The 22,028-nt window shown below is 41.2% G+C and overlaps 2 protein-coding genes across 2 annotated transcripts in view; both read left to right on the top strand.

Moving 5' to 3' along the window:
- Nucleotides 1-3,169, top strand: part of LOC145513228 (mediator of RNA polymerase II transcription subunit 6) — a 90,893-nt gene extending 87,724 nt beyond the window's left edge. The window contains exon 10 of the mRNA XM_081508868.1: nt 2,632-3,169. Coding sequence (XP_081364994.1) covers nt 2,632-2,741 — 110 coding nt within the window. The 3' untranslated portion in view covers nt 2,742-3,169. The remainder of the gene's footprint in view (nt 1-2,631) is intronic.
- Nucleotides 3,170-9,494: 6,325 nt separating this feature from the next.
- Nucleotides 9,495-12,012, top strand: LOC145513227 (disintegrin and metalloproteinase domain-containing protein 20-like). Its single transcript, XM_081508859.1, has 2 exons — nt 9,495-10,136; nt 11,778-12,012. The coding sequence occupies exons 1-2, from the start codon at nt 9,620-9,622 to the stop codon at nt 11,834-11,836; spliced, it is 576 nt and encodes a 191-aa protein (XP_081364985.1). The 5' UTR covers nt 9,495-9,619; the 3' UTR covers nt 11,837-12,012.
- Nucleotides 12,013-22,028: the final 10,016 nt, after the last annotated feature.

The raw sequence follows: 22,028 nt of genomic DNA, 5'->3' as shown, positions 1-22,028 counted from the left end.
TGACAGGATAAGGGGGTCATAGAATGGACAAGGCTACTAGGACATCTGCCCCCACCAAGACAGTTTCTGTGCAATGTCAGGCACATATGGGTTCAAGGGAAACACTGAGCCCACTCACCCCTGACTGCTGCCTTCCTGGCAGAGCCACAAAGCAGATTCCTCAGCCTGTCTTCCCTGTTACTTTCACTTTTCCTCCCTTGGTCTGGATTGATACAATGGAGTCTGGGAGTTGCCTCTGAGTCATTCTAAAAAGTGCCTCCATGTTTCAGAGAATTGCCAAAGGGTGAGTCAACAAGTTGGTTCCAGTAACCTCTTTCTCTCTTATCTTTTCCTGCCTGAGTTGCATGGTATCTTGTCTCACAGTTGTGTCTTAGCTGCATGCTCAGGAGCTACCTCTCACTGTCTGACACGATTGTTGGGATAATCGGCCATTTGTGCCGTTAGTCACATGGTGTCTCAGTTTCAGAGAGGGCTGCCTGAGACAAAAGGGATTCTTTTCTATGGCTGGTGACTCTCAGCACCCCCATTCTATGGCATATAGGCTAAGAATGGGTTTTGGTATGTTTTGGGAGACCCTCAGACTCACCTCTCAGCTACTTTCTAGGGAACTGGAAAAAAATTTGATGCTGAAAACCTCAAAAAGAAAAGGCTCATTTTCTTTTCCTAGCCCCAATACGAATTGAGGGGCCAAAGAAAAATGGCCTCTTAATGGCACACTAAACTCCTTTATGGAGGGAAGTCAGAATCCAAATCTGAAAGACTCATGTTGTATGTCTCTTTCTGTTACTGCCTTATCTCCCCACCCCCAACTATGTCTGTAATCAGAAGCCTGAAAAAACTCTCTGAACATTCTAAAAAAAATCTCTTTCTAACTTCTCCTACCTCTCAGGGCATGTGGTGAGGAAGGGAGGGAAACCAAGCTTCCCCAACTCCTGCAAGTTTTCTTACTCCTTCAGATTCTTCTTATCAAACTAAGACCCCACCTCCCCAGAGGGGTTGTCCGTCTGGGGACAACATCTTATCAGTCAGTCTGCACCGGTCATCCGAACCAATTTGAGCACTTTATGATTTAAATTTGGCTATGAGGCTATGACGCAGAAAGAAAAAGACTGGTCATAATATTCTTCAGACTCTGGAGAAAATTGGTCAAAATGAAACCTTTTTGAAATTACAAAACTGGTTCTTTTTGCATGTGCAATTAGAGAAAACTAGCTTGTTAAAATACTTCTTTCAGACTTCTGACCTTGAGAAACATGCCTAGGAAAAAACCTGAAGTTAACTGTTATCACATCCTTGAGATACACGGCCCACACTGCGTGAGACTTCAGCCTTGGACAAATTAGTAGAACTTCAAGCCAAGGAAGAAAATACAAGGGCAAAGAGACATTTTAAATCTCAGGTGGAAAACTCTGAGATCTCTCTCTGTGTGGAGTAATAATGTGTCTCAGTGTGTGTCTTTGTCTTTGAATCCTATTGCTGAGGTTATTTTGTAAATGAGTTCTAATTTAATGGGCCTAAAGAAAAGTGCTTGCAAATCAAACAATTCTAAATACAAAGAAATTAAACTAAATGAATTTTAGGTTCACATGAAGTGGGAAATATCAATATTAAATTAATACCTGGTATTAATGTTTGTTAGTCTAATTAATATGGACAAGTCTTAAGAATCATCAACAATAGGTATTACATTCTTGTTACATCTATTGCAAATTTGTCAACAGGGAAAGTCACTTTATGTGAAGAAACTTTTAAGGAAAGAAAATGAAAATAAAATGAAGAGCTCTGGGTGATTTATGTTTACCAACCTACAGAGTGCTAATATAAAGAACAGTTCATGGTTGCTTAAGAAAAGTAGGGTGCATGGTAAAGTTTTCTTAAGATGTTGACTGCCTTTGAAATCTTTCGTTACTTTGACTAAGTGAATAACTACTGTATCACAGGGAATATAACCTGGTATCAGACTGGAATTTGTTTTTTTCTCTCTTAAGAGAACAAAGTTTTCTTGGAATGTGGCTTTTGATAACAGACCATGTGAATTTCCTTACCTTTAAGTGATTTATATTTGTTTTTAAAATCTTTTGTTACTTTGGTAAAGTAAATAAGCATTATTTCTCAATGGTCTATGAAGACTATGGCACATGTGGATAAAGTTCATTCTTCTTCTACAGAAATTAAGACTTTTGCTGTATTGATGTCTTTAAAACATGGCAACAGTCTACTCCTAAGTCAGGAAATTTAAAATGGGTAAATCAAACAATTAGGGCTATGGGAAATCTAAGACAGTAGCTTGGCTTTTCCCTGATGAAACTCATTGTTTTTTTTATTTGACTGCACAGGGTTAATGCCCTCACGATGCAGAAAGAATGGTTAAAAATGTGTCTTCCACTTGGGATATGCTTTCTATAATCTCCAGTGAGCAAGGCACCTACTTCTCTGGACAAATCATACAAGCCTTAACAAAAACTTTACAAACTTCCTCAAACTATCATCCTCAATTGTCAGACAAGGGCAACAGAACAAAGATTAATTACAGGGGATTAAATGAACTGCTAAATATGGTTGCAACTTTCATGACTTTTTGTCTGACATATTACTGGCTTCTAATCTTTGTTGTTGTTTTTTTTTTTTCAGATATAAAGAAGCTCTATCCTCAAGTTACTTATGGTTTAAAACAATTTGGCATTTTACAGCTGTGGGTAAAATTAAAACATTTTCCTTTACTCTCTGCCTTGTCCCTCTAGAAACTGGAGACACTTGGGTTCTGAACAACCTTATCAAATAAATAAAAAGACTGTCTCCTAAAAAATACAAATATCTCAAAATATTTGGGGGACCTATAAAAGAGAAAAATCTGATGGCAGGCCTTTGGCATGACCTTCTTGGCGTTGAGAGGCCTTTGGGAATTTAGTCTGAGACTCATGAAAAATTATGCCAGAGTCAATACAAAAAAAGCCTATATGGTCAGTGGACCAAACTTATTTTAAGAACAAACTAGTCAGCTATGTTTAATCAAAAGGTATAATTTTAGAAAAAAATTATGTTTCACTAAATATTAAATTCTAGTTTTATTAATTAAGGTCTGTGCTTACTAAGACTCACTTCCCAGGTAATCCTTTGCTGTTATGTTATACTGTTAACAAGATTTAACTGAATTATTAAAGGGATACTCTAAGTCGTGGTTTTTTGTTTTTTGTTTCCTAAAGTCTAACTTCATCATCAACCTTTGGGCAAAAGCAGATGTTCCATGATTTACAACCAGGAGATTAACATCAGGCTATAGTTCCTTAACAGACTGAGTCAGATGATCAAGGGTATACTGGACTATACCTAATAAAATTCTTAAATAGCTCATTCCTTTTTATTGCCTGTTTTACAAAATTGTTGTTTACATTACCAAGTGTGTGACTGAGCCTCTGATAAAATGATGAGATACATATATATATATATAGTTCCATATGAAATCAATAGCTTCCCTGGTGGCTCAGTGGTAAAGAATCTGCCTGCCAATGCAAGAGACAAGGGTTCAATTCCTGGTTGAGAAGTTCCTCGAGGAGGAAATGTCAGTCCATTCCAGTATTCCTACCTGGGAAATGCCATAGACAGAGGAGCCTCTGGTGGGCTACAGTCTATAGGGTCACAAAAGAGTTGGGCACAACACAGGGATTAAACAACAAATATGAGATCACTGATTGTAATAATGTGATTGTAGACATGGGAAGAAGCAACAGAGGGAATATTTTCCTGGACCATAATAGATGACTAGTAAGACAGATATGGTCCAGAACTTTTGCTACTTTCATGGCCTAATCCAGTATCAGCACACTGAGTTGCCTATCAGCTGAATCTTTGCCAAATCAGCAAATGAGCATTCCTAGCACCATAGGACAAAATGGTCATAAAATGCCCCCAACCATGGTCAGATTTTTGGCCATGAAGGGGCCCTGCCAACTGGAATCTGGCATGTGCTGTCTGCCTCTAAAAAAATTAAATCATAGCCACTGAAGTTGCTAACCTTCAGCACCTCTTGAAAGGAGATCAAAGCGGAAATCAGAAATAAAGCAGTGTGCTCTGGAAAAAAAAAAAACTGGCTTAACAGGCCTTCAGATAATTAGACATTTTCAGGGAAAGATTTTCATGCATGTAACCCAGGGAACATTTTCCTTTCCATTGTGGGGGCAGGTGCCTGTATGCTGAGCTCACACACATGAAAAAGAGGCCTTGAGATGGGGGTAAGCTGGCTCCATATGAGTCGGAGTGGAGTGTAATTGGGGTTTGGTGCTACTGGCTACTGGGACTCCCAGCCAACCTCCACATGGATCAGAGGGTCCCAGTTTGCCCCTGTGGATGCTGGAAACAGCATAGAATTTTAAAAAGTGGGGTTTTTTTTGGTCCACAGACCAGTAATTGTGCAAGAAGTGAGGGGTGACCAGAGATGTTTAGTGAGACCCATCCTGTAGAAATGAAAGTACTGTTGGTATCTATGATTAAAGAGGGGTTTCTTTGGCACCTGTATTTTGAAAACCGAAAAGCTGAGATATTTCGGAGGGCTAGTTTCTTTGTGTTTAACTGCTGCTTGGATAGTTTGGTTGGTTGTGTTCCAATGTTGTTCACTCACTGGGGGAAAAGTCAAGATGAAAGTATGGTTGCATGAAAGTATGTTACCGACAGAATACCCCCATGGGTGGTGGCCCTGAAAGGAGAGGGGGTATATGAGAGCCTCAGTTAGGTTCATTAGGATGCTTTTGGGTTGTGGGGTTGATAGAATGACAGGAATGAAACTTAGGTATTCTCATAGGACTTGAAGAAAGATAGACTCTACATGATCTAACTTAAAGCTTGTGGTCCTAGGATCAAATTATGCATCTGGGTAAGCTGAGACATTGGACTGAGTTTCTATTGGCAAGAGTAATATTGTCTGAAGGCTAGTTCCAGAGATGCATAGCCAGTAGAAGGATAGGTTGTGGGCAGTAGCTAGGGTCTATAAATACTCCTCTGGGTCTAAGGAATGTTGGGAGGGTTTAGATTGTATGATGGAACAGAGGAAGGGTAAGGTGAGAGTGAGAGTGAGTTTGTTGTTGTTTAGTCACTCAGTAGTGTCCAACTCTTTGGGACCCCATGGACTGCAGCACACCAGGCTTCCCTGTCCTTCACTATCTCCCAGAGTTTGCTCAAACTCATCTCACGTCTATTGAGTCAATGGTGCCATCCAGCCATCTCATCCTCTGTCGCCCCTTTCTCCTCCTACCCTCAATCTTCCCCAGTATCAGGGTCTTTTCCAATGAGTAGGCTCTTCATGTCAGGTGGCCAAAGTACTGGAGCTTCAGCTTCAGCATCCTTCCAATGAATGTTCAGGGATGATTTCCTTTAGAACTGACTGGTTTGATCAAGGGACTCTCAAGAGTCTTCTCCAGCACCACAGTTCAGAAGCATCAGTTGTTTGGCACTCAGCCTTCTTTATGTTTCAACTCTCACATCTGTATGTGACGACTGGAATAACCATAGCTTTGACTATACAAACTTTTGTTGGCAAAGTGATGTCTCTACTTTTTAATATGCTGTCTGGGTTTATCATAGCTTTTCTTCCAGTGAGCAAGCGTCTTTTAATTTCATGGCTGCACTCACCGTCCTCAGTGATTTTGGAGCCCAAGAGCAAGTCTGAGTGGCATTTAGTCAAGAATGATGCCTGGTGTAGGCCTCAGAAAGACCGGACAACCAAGGTTAGGTACCACAGGTGTGAGATAGGATTATCCACAGAAGGGAACAAGCCCAGAAGAAAGAAAGGACAATCAAGATATCAGGAGCACAACATGGGCAGTTGATCATGTATTTATTTAACGAGTTAGATTGTTACTTATCTTTGGTCCTTTTGAAGAGAAATTTAAGGTCTTCCAAGTGGTTCACAGGTGTAGGATGTTGGAGCGCCTGAGTCTTCAGAGGGCAGTTTCCAAGGCTCCCCCCTGAAGTGGTGAATCCAGCTGGAGATTCCTAAAATCTTGATGGCTGTAGGTGAGGAAAGGAAGACTGGAAGAAGTCCCTTTCAAATAGGAACCAGCTGGGACTTGGGAGACCTGTCCTTCCAAGTTCCGTTAAGGACCCTATCCCCAAGTTGGTATAGTATGGCTGAATGAGGGCTAGGAGGGTTGGTCTCTGGGCGAAATTCTCTAATGGCCTGTTAGAACACTGAGAGTTTGGTTATGTAATACTGTAGCCCTAGGGCTTCCCTGTCCATAAGGAGGTCTGATGTTAGAAAGAATCTGTATGGACTCAATCCAAGGGGATCCTTTGGAGTTATTCTACTGCTAAGGAGGGCAATAGGTAACAGGGTTACCGAAACTTGTGAAGTTTCCTGGATTAGTTTTTTTTTTTTAATTAATTAATTTTTGAACTTCACAATATTGTGTTTGTTTTGCCATACATTGACATGAATCCACCATGGGTATACATGCTTTCCCCCTCCAGAACCCCCCTTCCACCTCCCTCCCCATCCCACCCCTCCAGGTCTTCCTGGTGCACCAGCCCCGAGCACCCTGTATCATGCATTGAACCTGGACTGGCGATTCGTTTCACATATGATAATTTACATGCTTCCATGCCATTCTCCCATATCATCCCGCCCTCGCCCTCTCCCTTTGAGGGATTGATTGGGTCTTTCTCCCTTTCCTGAGGATTGAGGCCTCCAGGAGTAATGTAGAGCAAAACTTTTGTCAAGGGCTTTGGCAATGGGCTTCCCTGACAGCTCAGTTGATAAAGAATCCACCTGCAATGCGGGAGACCTGGGTTCGATCCCTGGGTTGGGAAGATCCCCTGGAGAAGAGAAAAGCTACCCACTCCAGTATTCTTGCCTGGAGAATTCCATGGACTATATAGTCCACAGGGTCGCAAAGAGTCAGACACGAGCGACTTTACTGTCTGTACACCAACAAGAGCATTTCCTCACCCCATATACAAAAATAAACTCAAAATGGATTAAAGACCTACACGTAAGACCAGAAACCATAAAACACTTAGAAAAGAACATGGGCATAACACTCCTTGAAAAATATCACAGCAGTGTTCTTTTGGATCTGTCTCCTAAGGCAAAAGAAACAAAAGCACAAATATATCAATTGGGCCTAATTAAACTTAAAAGCTTTTGCAGAGCACAGTAAACTATTCACAAAACTAAAAGACAATCTGCTGAATGGGAAAAATTATTTGGAGATGCAATGATGGATAAGGGATTACTATGCAAAATATATAACAACTCAATATCAAATAGAAAACCAAATGACCCAATTAGAAAATGGGCAGAAGACCTGAAGAGACATTTCTCCAAGAAAGACACACAAATGGCCAATATGCATATGAAAAGCTGTTGAACATCACTAATCATTAAGGAAATTTAAATCAAAACTACAATGAGATATGACTTCATGAACCTCTCAGAAGAGCTATCAGCAAAAAGACAAGGAACAACAAGTGTTAGTGAGGATATAGAGAAAAGGGAACCTTTGTGCACTGTCGTTAGGAATGTAAATTGGTACACTATGGAAAACAGTATGGAGGATTATCAAAAAACTAAAAGTAAACTCACCACACGATCCAGCAACTCCACGCCTGGGTATACAGAAGAAGAAAAGGAAAACACTGATTCAAAAGGCCATCAGCTGACTTTTCTGTGGAAACTTTGGAGGCAGAAGGGAGTGGCATCTGGCATCGTATATTTACAGGATAACAACTTCCAAAGAACATAATCCACAAAAATATTGAATCACTATGTTGTACACCTGAAAACAATATAATAAATCAATTACAGTTCAGTTAAAAAATAGGAAATTACCTTTTCTTTTCATGGTGAATTGACTTCAAGCTGAGTTCAAGCATACTTGTATCTTTTTGAATATTCCTGAGTGCACTAATTTTTAAAAAATCCTTCAGTGTTACATACAACACATTTATGCAATAGGACATTCTTCTTTTCTAAATGCTAATGTCTTTATTACTGGTTCCAACTTAAAGATATGATCCACAAAAAGAGGAATCAGGCGAGATAAATTGCTCATGGTAATTTCCTTATTTTGAGTTGAGTTCATTTACAGGCAATTCAATGCAGAAATGATTTTTGAAAGCAAAAAGATGTATGAGACAGTGATGATCAGATAATGATTCATTATTCTGTAAGGAACTAAAAAAAGCTCAAGTCAGAACTTTTTAAGTAAATCAACTTTTTGAGGTATACTCAGCATATACAATAAAATACTCAGATTTAATGATGCAGCTTGTTGAGGTTTGACTTGTAAGGACCATCCTGTCTTAGTATGTTGAGAATACTATAATAAAATACCTTAGGCTGGGTGGTTAATAAATAAAAATATTTCTCATAGTTCTGAAGGCTAGTGAGACCAAGATCAAGACGCCAGCAAATTTAGTGTCTGGAGAACCCTTTCCTGATCCATAGATGACACCTTCTCACTGTAACCACACAGGGCAGAAGGGTTGAAGGGTCTCTCTGGGGGCCTCTTTGTAAAAGCACCATTCACCTCCCAAAGACTCCAACTGCTAATACCATCACCTGGGGCAGGGGGTAGGATTTCAGCATGTGGACTCTGGAGGGAAACGTTCATCTTGAACACACCCCAGTCAAGATTCAGAAGTTTCCCATCACTCCAGAAAGTTCCCTCCATCCCGCCATTCCCTCACATCAGGAAAGCACTGATTAAAATTCTATCCCCCGTACATTATTTTGGACTATTCCAAAACGTCATACAAAGGAAGTCCTATGTAAAGCTTCTTTGGTCTGATTTCTTTCTATTATCATGTTATCTCTGAGATGCATCCATGATCGTACACACATCAGAAACTTGTTCAGATTTACTGAGGATTTTCCCACTGAACGAATATGCCAGTTTGTCTGTCATTCATCTGTTCAATACTGTTTGCTTGTTTCCAGTCTGTGGAATAAATTCAAGCATAATGCTGTGATGAATATGTATGTAGAATCATTGTGATAACTTCCTATGGCTAGAATCACCAAGACACAGGGCAGGCGTAATTTTAACTTTATAAGGAACTATTATTATCCACCCTAACATATGTACTCCTGACACTATTGCTTTGCTCCACTCATCACCCCCAACACATTCCATGTTTGTAAAGCATGAAAGAATTTGATTCTCTCCTCGAAAGTCTGACTAAAAGAAGCTTCCACTCTCTCCTCCATTTTGTATTTTCATTCCAGATTGAAGCCTTGTCTCATTTTGATTTGAGGGCAAAAAGTCAATCACTGTCTCAAAATGGCACCAAACCCCCTGATTCTTCCCCCGTGACTTTTCCAGAGGGCCATGGTACCACTCAGCCCAGATATGCACTCTGGTTTTCCTAGTTTCTGCCATGTTTTGTTTTCCCTAACACCCCTGTGTTAGGATCCCTAGGACCACTCAGCACAGCCCCTCCCCTTCATGAGGACACATTGTTATGTAAGAGTTTCCCCTCCCTCCCCCACCTCTCTGGGGTTGCCCAGCCTCCAGTCCCTCTCTGCTCTCCTCAGGACTACCCTGCTGTCTAAAAGTGGCTGCTGCAGGGATAGTCTTGCCTGCCTCCCACCGGAGTGCATTTTCTTTGGTCACAGACTTGCTCACTCATGGGGCGTGCCTGGACCCAGGCCCACCTGAGAGGTGATCTCTGGCTGCCTCTGCTCTGGCTATTCCTGTTTCCAACCTGCTGTTCCCATGACCCACCAGGATGGCGCTTCACTTCCTCTGAAATTGTGATTCCCAGGAAGGTGTCCCACAGAGTGAGTGGAATTGAGAGACAAGGCCAGCTCTCCTACAAGATTCGCTTCAGCGGCCAAAGACATGTGGTTCACTTGAGAGTCAAGAAGAACTTGCTGCCCAGACATTTTCCTGTTATCACCGATAATGACCAAGGTGCCATGCAGGAGAACTACCCTTATATCCCCCGAGACTGTTACTACTTCGGCTACCTGGAAGGGGTTCCTGGGTCCATGGGCACACTGGACACCTGCTATGGGGGTCTGCGTGGCATGCTGCAGCTGGATGACTTCACTTTCGAAATCAAACCACTGGAGGCTTCTTCTAAATTTGAGCATCTGATTTCTCAGCTTGTGACACAGAAAACAGCAGCAGAGGACGAGAAATGTGAGATTGAAGAGAAAGATACAGATCAAGAGTATGAGGAGGCAATGATTCCTGAAATGCCTAGAGCAGCCCCTGTGTATTTGTGGTGGCCACACAGGAAATACTTAAAACTTCACTACACGGTTTCTAACTCATTAGTTGTTCAGAACACTAATCAGACACGTATAATAGAGAATGTAGTGATTATAAACAACATATTGCACACCATTTATTACCAGGGCCAACTTCAGGTTTTCATATGTGCTTTGTGCATATGGAGTCAGAGAGATCAGATGAATCTCCAAAGGTTTAGAAGCGCTGGAGAAGCAACGGCTCAGTTTGGTTTATGGAAATCTCAGAATTTTTATGCAAATGTACCACATGATACTTTGTTGCTTTTAACAGGACATAAAATTGCTGGGACCTCCTATTATAGCAGCCATAATGGAATATGCAACCCCAATTGGGGTGCATCATATGTATATGTTGTAAGATATCACATATTTTTAGCTGCAACTGTTGGAGCACATGCGATAGGTCATGTTATGGGTGCATTTCACGATGTTCCAGGTTGTCGGTGTTTTCGAAGATATCAGTGTGTCATGGCTCCTAACCCTGGTCTTCTAGATATGATGAGCAATTGTACTTTTGAGGCTATTCATCAACGGTTGCATGTGTGGTATCCTTGTTTGAGCTCACCAAATATAGCATATAATAATGTTCCTTACGTAGCTAGACGGTGTGGTAACAAGATAATAGATAATTTTGAAGAATGTGACTGTGGCACCTTAAAAGACTGTAGTAAGGTTTCATGTTGTGAAACCAGCTGTATCCTCAGCCTTGGCAGTGATTGTGATCATGGAGGTTGCTGCATGAAGTGTAAACATGCTCAACCTGGATATACGTGCAGAGATACTCTTGGTATTTGTGATCTCCCAGAATACTGTAACGGGAAGACACATGATTGTCCAGCTGACACTTATATCCAGGATGGAACCCCGTGTTCACCATCAGCTGTTTGTGTGAGGGGAAACTGTAGTGACCGTGATTTACAGTGTCAAGCCCTCTTTGGCTATAACATAAAAGATGCTGCGCCATCATGCTATGGCGTACTGAATATCAGGGGTGACCGATTTGGAAACTGTGGTGTGAGGGTGACTCGAGGAGGAGGAAGACCTGTCAAATGTGAACAAGATGACGTTCTGTGTGGAATGCTGCACTGTGGTAATGTGAAGGAAATTCCTGGTGGTGGGGAGCACACTACGTTTCATCAAATAATAGTACATGATGTTACACCACAAACCTGCTTTGGATATGATGCCCACTTTGGGACAGACGTGCCACAAATGGGGCTTGTAGTGGATGGTGCAACATGTGGCCCAGGAGCATACTGTAAGGACCAAAACTGTACTTTTTTTCAAGACCTGGGTTTTGACTGTGATGTCAAGAAATGCAATTACAGAGGGGTGTGCAACAGCAAGAAAAATTGTCACTGTCAGCGTGGTTGGAAACCACCAACTTGTACTGAGAGAGGACCGGGTGGCAGTGTAGATAGCGGTCCTCCACCTGACACAGAAATAGGTATTCAAGCCTTAGAACTACAGACTCTAAACTTAATAGTAGTTCTACTGCTTTTACGCATGTTTCTTTTTTTGCTTACAGCAGTTATAGGTGCCCTCTACTATGTAAAAAATATTTCGAAAGGAGAAACTGAAGAATAAACTGTTGGAAAAATAATCCCTTGAACCCAAGTAAATACAAGCTAGAGCACACAAAATGGAGAAAATCACATTGGCACTTACTGGAAGAAATGCTTGATAATCACTCTGATAGTCACATAATCCTGTAACTCTTCTGAAGTTATTATTTTAAAATAAAATGACTTGGCCATTTAAAAGGGGTCTGTGTGGTTACATGCATTTAATATTTTATATCTGGTCATAGTCTTACTACCCCTGTCAATGATAGTGGGAACTGTTAGATTCACCAACAAGAGGTCCTGTATTTATTTATGTTGTGGTTACTAATGTTTCATGGATGTGCCTGTAGCACATCTTGTTTGAACTGGTATGCACTTGTTTAGTAGTCTATTAGACTTTTCCTTGGTTGATTACGTACAAATTTTTGTTACTGGTTCGTGTTTTTGATAGTTTAAACAAGCCAAACATAAATGATAGCAATAAAAGACACACTGACTGATGCAGTGGGAAGATCAAAAATTCTGTGTCATTGGCATATGAATATCAACAGCAGTTCAACAGCCTGCTAAGTAGATAATTTTATTTATTTATATTTGTCTGTGCTGGGTCTTCGTTGCTTCACGGGCTTTTCTCTAGGTGCAGAGAGTGGGGGCTACACTCTAGTTGTGGTGCACAGACTTCTCATTCCAGTGGCTTCTCTTGGGGAGCACAGAGTGCGTGGGGTCAGCAGCAGCAGTTTCAGGGCTCTATTAGAGCACAGGCTCAAAAGTTTAAGTGCAAGGGCTTAGATGCTCCATGTCATGTGGAATCCTCCTAGATTAGGGATGGAACCCGGGTCTCCTGCATTGACATGCAGATTCTTTACTACTGAGCCACCATGGAAGCCCTAAATATGTGATCTTGCCCAAAGTCATAGACTTTCAGAGGATCAAGGTTATATCTGACATTTTACACTGAGAGATGAAATGTACTTTTCTGGAGTTTTGTGATGGTCCAAAGAAAGGACCTAAGTGGGGCCTGGAATATGTTAGGCACTTTAAAAATGCTGACACTATCATTTTCATTGTTCTCTTGCTGCTGGTGCTGCTGCTAAGTCGCTTCAGTCGTGTTCGACTCTGTGCGACCCCATAGACAGCAGCCCACCAGGCTCCTCCGTCCCTGGGATTCTCCAGGCAAGAACACTGGAGTGGGTTGCCATTTCCTTCTCCAGTGCATGAAAGTGAAAAGTGAAAGGGAAGTCGCTCAGTCATGTCCAACTCCTAGCGACCCCATGGACTGCAGCCCACCAGGCTCCTCCGTCCATGGGATTTTCCAGGCAAGAGTACTGGAGTGGGTTGCCATTGCCTTCTCCGCATTGTTCTCTTGGGTTGTGCTAAAACAGAGGTGTTTCAAGTATAATGACTTTGGCATTTGATATCTCTTTTTGTAAAACCATCAACCAAGAAGCCATTGATCACTGCTATATTACTTCTTGCAGCCTCTAGTTATTAATGTCATAGCATTTCACATTAAATCATAGGATTTGGCTAAGCATGACTTGTCTAAAAAGTACAGGTAGAACTGAGTGCCTGATGCATATACAGAAACAAAAATTTACATAAAAGGAAATAGGAACCAATTGCTTCATAAGAGACTGTTAGAAGCAGGTCTCATAAGTGAGATGTGTTACATTCATGCTATTTATATATCTCAGATCTTGTATCAAATTCCTTTCTGAAAATATGGCATCCAGATGATGTAGCTACCTAAGGGAAGAGGAAGGATGGATGTAGCAGTAGAGAATCAATGGGATAGCCACCCTGTGACATTTTCATTTATCCACTTCTTTCCATTTAATTGAAGTATAGCTGATTTACAATGCTGTGTTAATTACTGCTACACAGCAAAGTGATTCAGTTATTTATATATATATTCTTTTAAAATATTTTTTCCATTAGGACTTGTCATAGGATACTGAATATAGTTCTGTATGCTATACATAGGACATTGTTGTTTAATCATAATTTGCCCAACTTTTACAGAGTTTTCTTAGGCAGCACTTCTCGTCCATGGGGTTCATCTGGTAGAGAAATCTGGATTTTCATCCATGACAGATCTGAGAATCAGTTTACTATACCCTTGTCAAACATGTGTTTGCATTTGCTCTTTGCACAAGTATCTATTAAAATTGAGTTGGATAACGATTTACTAACATGGTAATTTCTTGTTGATCCAAAGACACTTGATGAAAACAGGTGGGCTGGGGGTGGTGCTGTGATTTTGTTTCTAATTAGCAGTCCATTTGCCAAAACGTGATAGCTGTGCTCCTTGTCAGTTTTTTCCTCTCTTTATTTCTGTTTTTCTGATATCTACTCATAACCTTAGTGAGTTTTTGTACTGGTGAAAGACATTTTGCTTCTCTCAAGGTGTTTAATTTGTAGTACCATACACTCGATGGTATATGGTTTTTTCTTTGGTTACCATGCTATCTTAAAAAATGTAGACCAAAAGTGTTTTACATTGAGGACGGGTGTGATCTCCACTCTATTTTATGTTTCTGAACAGCATTAGATATTTTAGGTTTAGGCCATACTTTTAAATGGTGGCTGTCCTATGTTAAGGCCCAACATGAGTATTCCTTAAAAGCAGTTTCTAATTGGTGTCAGACATGTCAGATCAAATCATTACAGCCAAGTTAACACAGTTGGATTATTCCCAGGCAAACAAGGGCAGAAACACTTGGACAGAGCACTAGAAGATTTTTTTTTTCCTATTGCTAGGGCTGTGGCATATCAAGAAAGGGTGGAGTTACAGAACAAAAGTAAGAGGGAACGCCACAAAATAAAGAAGAGAATCAAGGGGGCAGAAAGGAAAACAGAGGTAAGGATAGGAGAAAGCTGAGAAAAGAGTGGGGTTGTGAGACACACAAACATACGAAGACATAGAAAGACAAGGTCTTTTTCTACAGAAAAAGCAGAAGCAGCAGCAAGGTGAAAGTTATATAATAGAGGCCACAGAATATTAGAATCAACTCAAAATCTTTCTTTTCTTGGCTTCTTTTCACCAGCTTGATTTTGGAGAGATAGCAAGGAGTGGTCTTAAGAGATCTTAGTTCCCTGCCCAGGAACTGAACCTAGGTAGCCTGAGTGAAAAACCAGAAATCCTCACCACTAGAACACCAGTGACTAGAGGCTGTAAGAAATGACCCCCTGGCTCTAGCCCCCATTTGAAAGCAAGAATGTTTCAAGAACACAAAAACAGGCACAAAGTTTATTCTTAGAAACACAGCATAAGTGGGAGAGCACACAGAGAAACAGTTTGTTTATTTAAGACAGAAACAAAGCAGAAATATACACCGGGAGAGAAAAGAGAGAAAGCGTGAGGTTGTTCTAAGGAGGAAGCCTGCAGTAAGAGGTGATTTAAATCACTTAAGTGGGACATCCTTCTGGGTCCTTGTTTACCTTTGGGCAGTTATCTTTTTTCACACCTGACCTGCCCTAAGACCCTCCCCGGCATGCCTGTGCAGGTTTTTGCAAAGATGGATCCCACTCCTGAGGCCTGTGGGGGTATGTCCACACTTATTAGGGGGTGATGCCTCCACCCTTTTTGACCCCTAAGGAGCCTTCCTGCACATGTGCAGACAGGGAGGTTTTCCTTGACTTCAAGAGTGGTCCCCCTTTCTCTTTACTTCAGCAGAACTCAGCTTCTGCCACTAGCTTTGTCCTTGGGTTGGCTGGGGGAAAACAAAGCTTCGGTTTTTCTCCATTTGACAAATACCAGCTATCCATCGGAGAAGGCAATGGCACCCCACTCCAGTAATCTTGCCTGGAAAATCCCATGGACGGAGGAGCCTGGTAGGCTACAGTCCATGGGGTCGCTGAGTCGGACACGACTGAGAGACTTCACTTTCACTTTTCCCTTTCATGCACTGGAGAAGGAAATGGCAACCCACTCCAGTATTCTTGCCTGGAGAATCCTAGGGACGGCGGAGCCTGGTGAGCTGCCATCTATGGGGTCGCACAGAGTCAGACACGACTGAAGCGACTTAGCAGCAGCAGCAGCAGCAGCTATCCATACCAGGGGCCCATCGATCTCCTACCTCAAACTGAGGTAGACTGCCCATGGTGTGATGGCTATTCTAATGCCCTTTCTTCTTAAGGGGCCACACTCACAACTCTGACATCCCCAAGAAGCCAGAGAGGGCCACTACAATTCCAGATCTTACTCAATGAGACTATACTACTTTGAGAAGAAATTAACAGACTAAGGGTCTTTCTGGCAGATCATATATCTAGAGTAAATCTGACCAACAGTTTGAATAAAATAGGAATTTCTCTGGAAAAAGAGTCTGAAGTAAAAGGAGGCACATCTGGGCTCCAAAATCACTGCAGATGGTGACTCCAGCCATGAAATTAACAGACGTTTACTCCTTGGAGGGAAAGTTATGACCAACCTAGACAGCACATTAAAAAACAGAGATATTACTTTGCCAACAAAGGTCCGTCTAGTCAAGGCTATGGTTTTTCCAGTGGTCATGTACGGATGTGAGAGTTGGACTATAAAGAAAGCTGAGCGCCAAAAAATTGATGCTTTTGAACTGTTGGAGAAGATTCTTGAGAGTCCCTTGGACTGCAAGGAGATCCAACCAGTCCATCCTAAAGGAGATCAGTCCTGGGTGTTCATTGGAAGGACTGATGTTGAAGCTGAAACTCCAATACTTTGGCCACCTCATGTGAAGAGCTGACTCATTTGAAAAGATCCTGATGCTGGGAAAGATTGAGGGCAGGAGGAGAAGGGGACGACAGAGGATGAGATGGTGGGATGGCATCATTGGCTTGATGGACATGGGTTTGGGTGGACTCTGGGAGTTGGTGATGGACAGGGAGGCCTGGCGTGCTGCGGTTCATGGGGTCACAAAGAATCGGACACGACTGAGCAACTGAACTGAACTGATCTACCTTAGGAAAGATGCCTAATTTTCTGCTTGTCCAAAGATCTTCAGAAAGCAAAAGAAAAATACTGAACTCCATGTGACAAAAGGTTGACCTTCAAGAGATTTACAGCCCCCCAACTCCAAATTATAAACAAACACACCAAAAAAAGAAACAAGCAAAAAAATGAGAACAGGAGGAGGACTTACCTCCACACCAAAAAAAAAAAAAATAGGAGTTTTTGACCGGTTCTGTTTTTTTAATTTAACTTTTTAAATTGAAGGATAATTGTTTTACACAGTTTTGTGGATTTCTGTCATGCATCAACAAGAACCAGCCATAGATACACCAATGTCCCCTACCTCCCGAACCTCCCTCCCATCTGCCTCCCCATCCTACCCTTCTAGATTGTCACAGAGCCCCTGTTTGAGTTCCCTGCGTCATACAGTGAATTCCCACTGGCTCTCTGTTTTACATATGGTATTGTAAATGTCCATGTTAAGTCTTTCCATACCTCTCGTCCTCTCCCTCTTCCCCTCCCGCCGTGTCCATTGGTCTGTTCTCTATGTCTATTTCTCCATTGCTGCCCTGAAAATAAATTCATCAGTGTCATCTTTTTAGATTATATATATATATATATATATATATGTATATATGTATGTATCAGTATACGATATTTACATTTCTCTTTCTGACTTACTTAACTCTGTATAATAGGCTATAGGTTCATCCACCTCATTTGAACTGACTCAAATGCCTTCCTCTTATGGCTAAGTAGTATTACATTGAATGTATTTATCACAGATTCTTTATCCATTATCTGTCAATGGACATCTAGGTTGCTTCCATGTTCTAGCTGTTGTCAATAGTACTGTGATGAACATTGGAGTACATGGGTCTTTTTCAATTTTGGTTTCTTCAGGGTATATGTCTAGGAGTGGGATTGCTGGGTCATATGGTGGTTTTATTCCTAGCTTTTAAAGGAATCTCCACAGTGGCTGTATCAGTTTACATTCCCACCAGCAATGCAAGAGAGTTCCCTTTTCTCCACACCCTCTCTGGCATTTATTGTTTGTAGACTTTTTTTTTTTTAATAGACTTTTTGATGATGGCCATTCTGACTGGTGTGAGGTGGAATCTCGCTGTAGTTTTGATTGGCATTTCTCTAATAATGAATGATGTTGAGCATCTTTTCATGTGTTTGTTAGCCATCTGTATGTCTTCTCTGGAGAAATGTCTTTTTAGGTCTTTTTCTCACTTTTGACTGGGCTATCTGTTTTTCTGGTGTCAAGCTGTATGATCTGCTTCTATATTTTAGAAATTAATTCTTTGTCAGTTGTTTCATTTGCTATTATTTTCTCCCATTCTGAGGGTTGTCTTTTCATCTTGTTTGTAGTTTCCTTTGCTGTGCAAAAGCTTTTAAGTTTAATTAGGTCCCGCTTCTTTATTTTTGTTTTTATTACCATTACTCTATGAGGTGGGTTATAGAAGATCTTGCTTTGATTTACATCATTGAGTGTTCTGCCTATGCTTTCCTCTAAGAGTTTTATAGTTTCTGGTCTTACATTTAGGTCTTTAATCCATTTTGAGTTTATCTTTGTGTATGGCATTAGGAAGTGTTCTAATTTCATTCTTTTCCACATAGCTGTTCAGTTTTACCAGCACCACTTATTGAAAAGGCTATCTATGCCCCATTGTATATTCTTGCCTCTTTTGTCAAAAGTAAGGTACCCACAGGTGTGTGGGTTTATCTCAGGGTTCTCTGTCTTGTTCCATTGGTTTCTGTTTCTGTTTTTGTGCCAGTACCATACTGTCTTGATGACTGTAGCTTTGTAGTATAATCTGAAGTCAGGAAGGTTGATTCCTTCAGCTCCATTCTTCTTTCTCAAGAAGGCTTTGGCTATTCAGGGTCTTTCGTGTTTCCATATGAATTGTAAAATTTTTTGTTCTAGTTCTGTGAAAAAATGGTAGTATGATGGGGATTGCATTGAATCTGTAGATTGCATTTGATAGTATAGTCATTTCACAACATTAATTCTTCCTACCCAGGAACATGGAATATCTCTCCATCTGTTTATGTCATCTTTGATTTCATTCATCAGTGTCTTATAATTTTCCATATACAGGTCTTTTGTACTAGTTCTGTTTTTGACCCCACTAGGCAGTGTTGAATTTTTCCACTTCTCCCAAACAATGGAATCAAAATTTTTTAAAGATTTCTGTGACTCCAATAGATGGTAAAGACTTCATTGTGTAGAGGTGTATCAGATAACATCTGCAGACCAGGTCACTTTCCAGATGAAACAGGGTCAAGGTTTTTGGAAGAGGAAGAATTGGAATAACAGTTCTATGTTTAAACTTTAGCCACAGTTTCTCTTTTAACAAAAACTAATGTATGAGGCTGTTTCCTATTATCCCATACCTTGGAGGACTCCTGATAAGCAATAGAATACTACTGCTGAGAACTGTTTCTGCCAGCCTTATAGTAGTTTTAGATACCCATGGGGTACGAGTATAAGAAAGGAGAAAGTAGAGGGAGCGGAGTAGAATATATGGGGAAAAACACAGGACTCTCCCTATTGTTTGTTTAAAAATTTTGCATCTGTATCCTCAGGATTCTGAGACCCCTCAGGTGAAGATTGCTGTACAAGTCCAGTCACACCATTGCCCAAGCAAGGGAGCTCCAGGAGTCTGGCAAGTGTATCACCTGGGTTCCACAGGTAATCTTCCAAAGCCTCTACTGAGGATTAGTAGCCTTAACTCCCCTGCTACTCAGGGTCAATGACTCCATCCAAAATGGTGACTCCTCCTCTCGCAGACTAGTCTTTGGACATGTTAATACTTGGGGGGTTTTTGTGGCAGCTGTACCTTGCAGTTCCATGGCACTCATTCTGTGTCCCTGGCAAAAGTACATTTCCTGTGGCCCAAGGGCTTCCTACAGCCCTGGAGAGCAGGGAGGGCAAGTAGAAAAACAACCAGTGGCTCACTAAGAGTCATGTTAAGTAGGGCCACCCAACTTCTCCTTGCTTCCTGATCCCATGTATTCCTCATAATGGATATACAGTACCATATAGCGGTCTTTGATTTAGTGTAGACACTGTACCCTGAAGACTGGCACTCATCCTTCCAGGATACTGTTTCTGAGCTGGTTTTTCTTCTGTGTCTTCTGTAGGTTGTTGCACCACACTGTGCATGTTGTTGCTAGTGAATATTTGATAAGTGATGCAAACAATGGATACTGTTGGGATGGACCTATTTCTGTGTCTCAGTCATGGAAGGCTGAAATATCTGTTCACATGCTAAGCCACGTGGGATTCCATGGTTAAAGATCATACATTTCTAAGCAAGCCCTCAGTACAGATGTTGGCTGTGGCTCTGCAGGCACAAAAGGCCACTTATCACAACTAGAATAGCTATCTATTCTTGCGAGGACCAAATGCTGGCCCTTCCAGATTAAAGGGGCCCATAGTAGTTGACTTCTCACTGATCAGTTGCCAGGTCTTCCTGAGAAACAGTGACTTCTCAGGATCTCAGCAATGATCTCTGTTGTTGGCAAGTTGGACATTTAGAGACTGGACTTTCTTGGCAAATGAGAGTCCATGCTATTGAGCTCAGTATAGCCACTTCTTCTGCCAGTATGGCCACTCTGTTCTTGTACCCACTGTGCCAGTTCCATGAGGGTCACTGGTGAAGTTTGCCTAATGTTGACTGACCAAATCATTTTTCCTACTTGGTTGTTCACGCCTTTTCCAGGATGGATGTTTCTTGACAAGCATGAACCTCTGCTGCAAAAATCCAATAAAGAAAATGGGCAGAATACCTATATGAACATTTATTCAAATAAGACATACAGATGGCCAACAGGCCCATGAAGAGATGCTCAGTATCACTAAGTATTGGGGTAATGGAAATCAAAATTGCAAAAAGGTTTCACTTCACAACTGTCAGAATGGCTATCATCAGATTGTCTACAAATGATAAATGCTAGAGAAGAGGCAGGGAAAAAGGAGCTCCTGTACACTGTAAGTGGTTGCACCCATTATGGAATACACTATGAAGGTTCCTTTAAAAACTGAAATTAGAACTACCACATGATTCAGTAATTCCACTACTGGGTATATATATTTGGAAAATAAAACAAACACTAATTTGAAAAGATACATGTACCCCAATGTTCACAGCAGTACTATTTTCAGTAGCCAAGACATGGAAACAACCCCTGTGCTCATCAAGAGATGATTGGTTTAAGAAGATGAGGTAGGAGATTAGCTCAAGATGGTAGGGTAGAAGGATGCAGGATAATCCCCTTCTTTTTTATTCCTCCTTTAGCTAATTGAGCAAACCCCACATGTGGGCATATATGGACGCTGAGTGAAGCGCACTGGTGTAACAATGATGAGTGGTGTGATGACTTCAAATACCTGCTCATACAATTTACAGATGTCTTCTCTTGTATGAGTTTGACACTGGATGTTCTATTTTGAGCTTTCTGTGAATTTCTGCCAGATCCTTTTGATTTTGTAAGTTAACAGATCCAAAGAAACCTAGCTGATACTCAATGATTCAGTATATGTGCTCATATGGAGCCACATGGACAAAACTCCCATTTTGCCTGGGATCCACTAACACACTAAGAACTATTTCTCCATAGGCAGAGGACATGGCCTTGTTTCAAAACCCCAGGGCCTATATAGTGATTCTTTTGGGGGGTGCTTGTCATAGATTTCACATCATATCCACCACTACCACCAGTTTCCAACAAGGTCAAAGACATCAGCTGTGCCATACTTGACAGCTCTAATTATGGCTTCCAGTTTTCAATGGGCAAGCAAGAAACCAACTAATTAGTTTCTTGCCTTGCATTCTTACTCAAAATTGGCCACTTTTATTATCATCCAGCATCATATTCACAGATGTGAAATGTTTGCTTCAGTAACCCAAAGAAGCATATATCAGGCATTACCTTCTTTGTGGTAGGCAAGGCATCATGAAGCAATTTGCCTTTACTCTTCGGGTATTTTCCAACATGAGCTACACCTTGTAATTTGAAATACTCCAATAATACGAATTGTCCCTGAATCTTTGTAAGGTTTGTCTCCTAACCTTGGAATGTATATCTCCTCATAAGACCGCCAATGAACTAACCAACTCATGTTTGCCTGGGCTCATCTGCATGATTCTGTTGATATAATGAGTCAGTTCAATGTCTTCTGCAATGTTCAGACAGTCTAAACCTGTTCAGATAATACGCCAGATGCAGGAAGGTGAACATGACTCTGGAGGCAAATATACAAAATATACAT

The sequence above is a fragment of the Giraffa tippelskirchi genome, chromosome 7 (assembly GCF_054371585.1).
Source record: "Giraffa tippelskirchi isolate mGirTip1 chromosome 7, T2T-mGirTip1v1.2.pri, whole genome shotgun sequence".
Taxonomy (NCBI): Eukaryota; Metazoa; Chordata; class Mammalia; order Artiodactyla; family Giraffidae; genus Giraffa; species Giraffa tippelskirchi.
Note: the sequence above shows the minus strand (reverse complement) of the source record. Positions and strands in the feature narration are given on the sequence as shown.

Bases quoted from the DNA above. Each gene is read 5' to 3' on its own strand.
- LOC145513227 (XM_081508859.1), top strand. From the start codon at position 9,620: ATGGGGCGTGCCTGGACCCAGGCCCACCTGAGAGGTGATCTCTGGCTG. The intron at 10,137-11,777 runs GTGAGATTGAAG...TTTTGCTTACAG, and splicing joins AGCAGCAGAGGACGAGAAAT to CAGTTATAGGTGCCCTCTAC.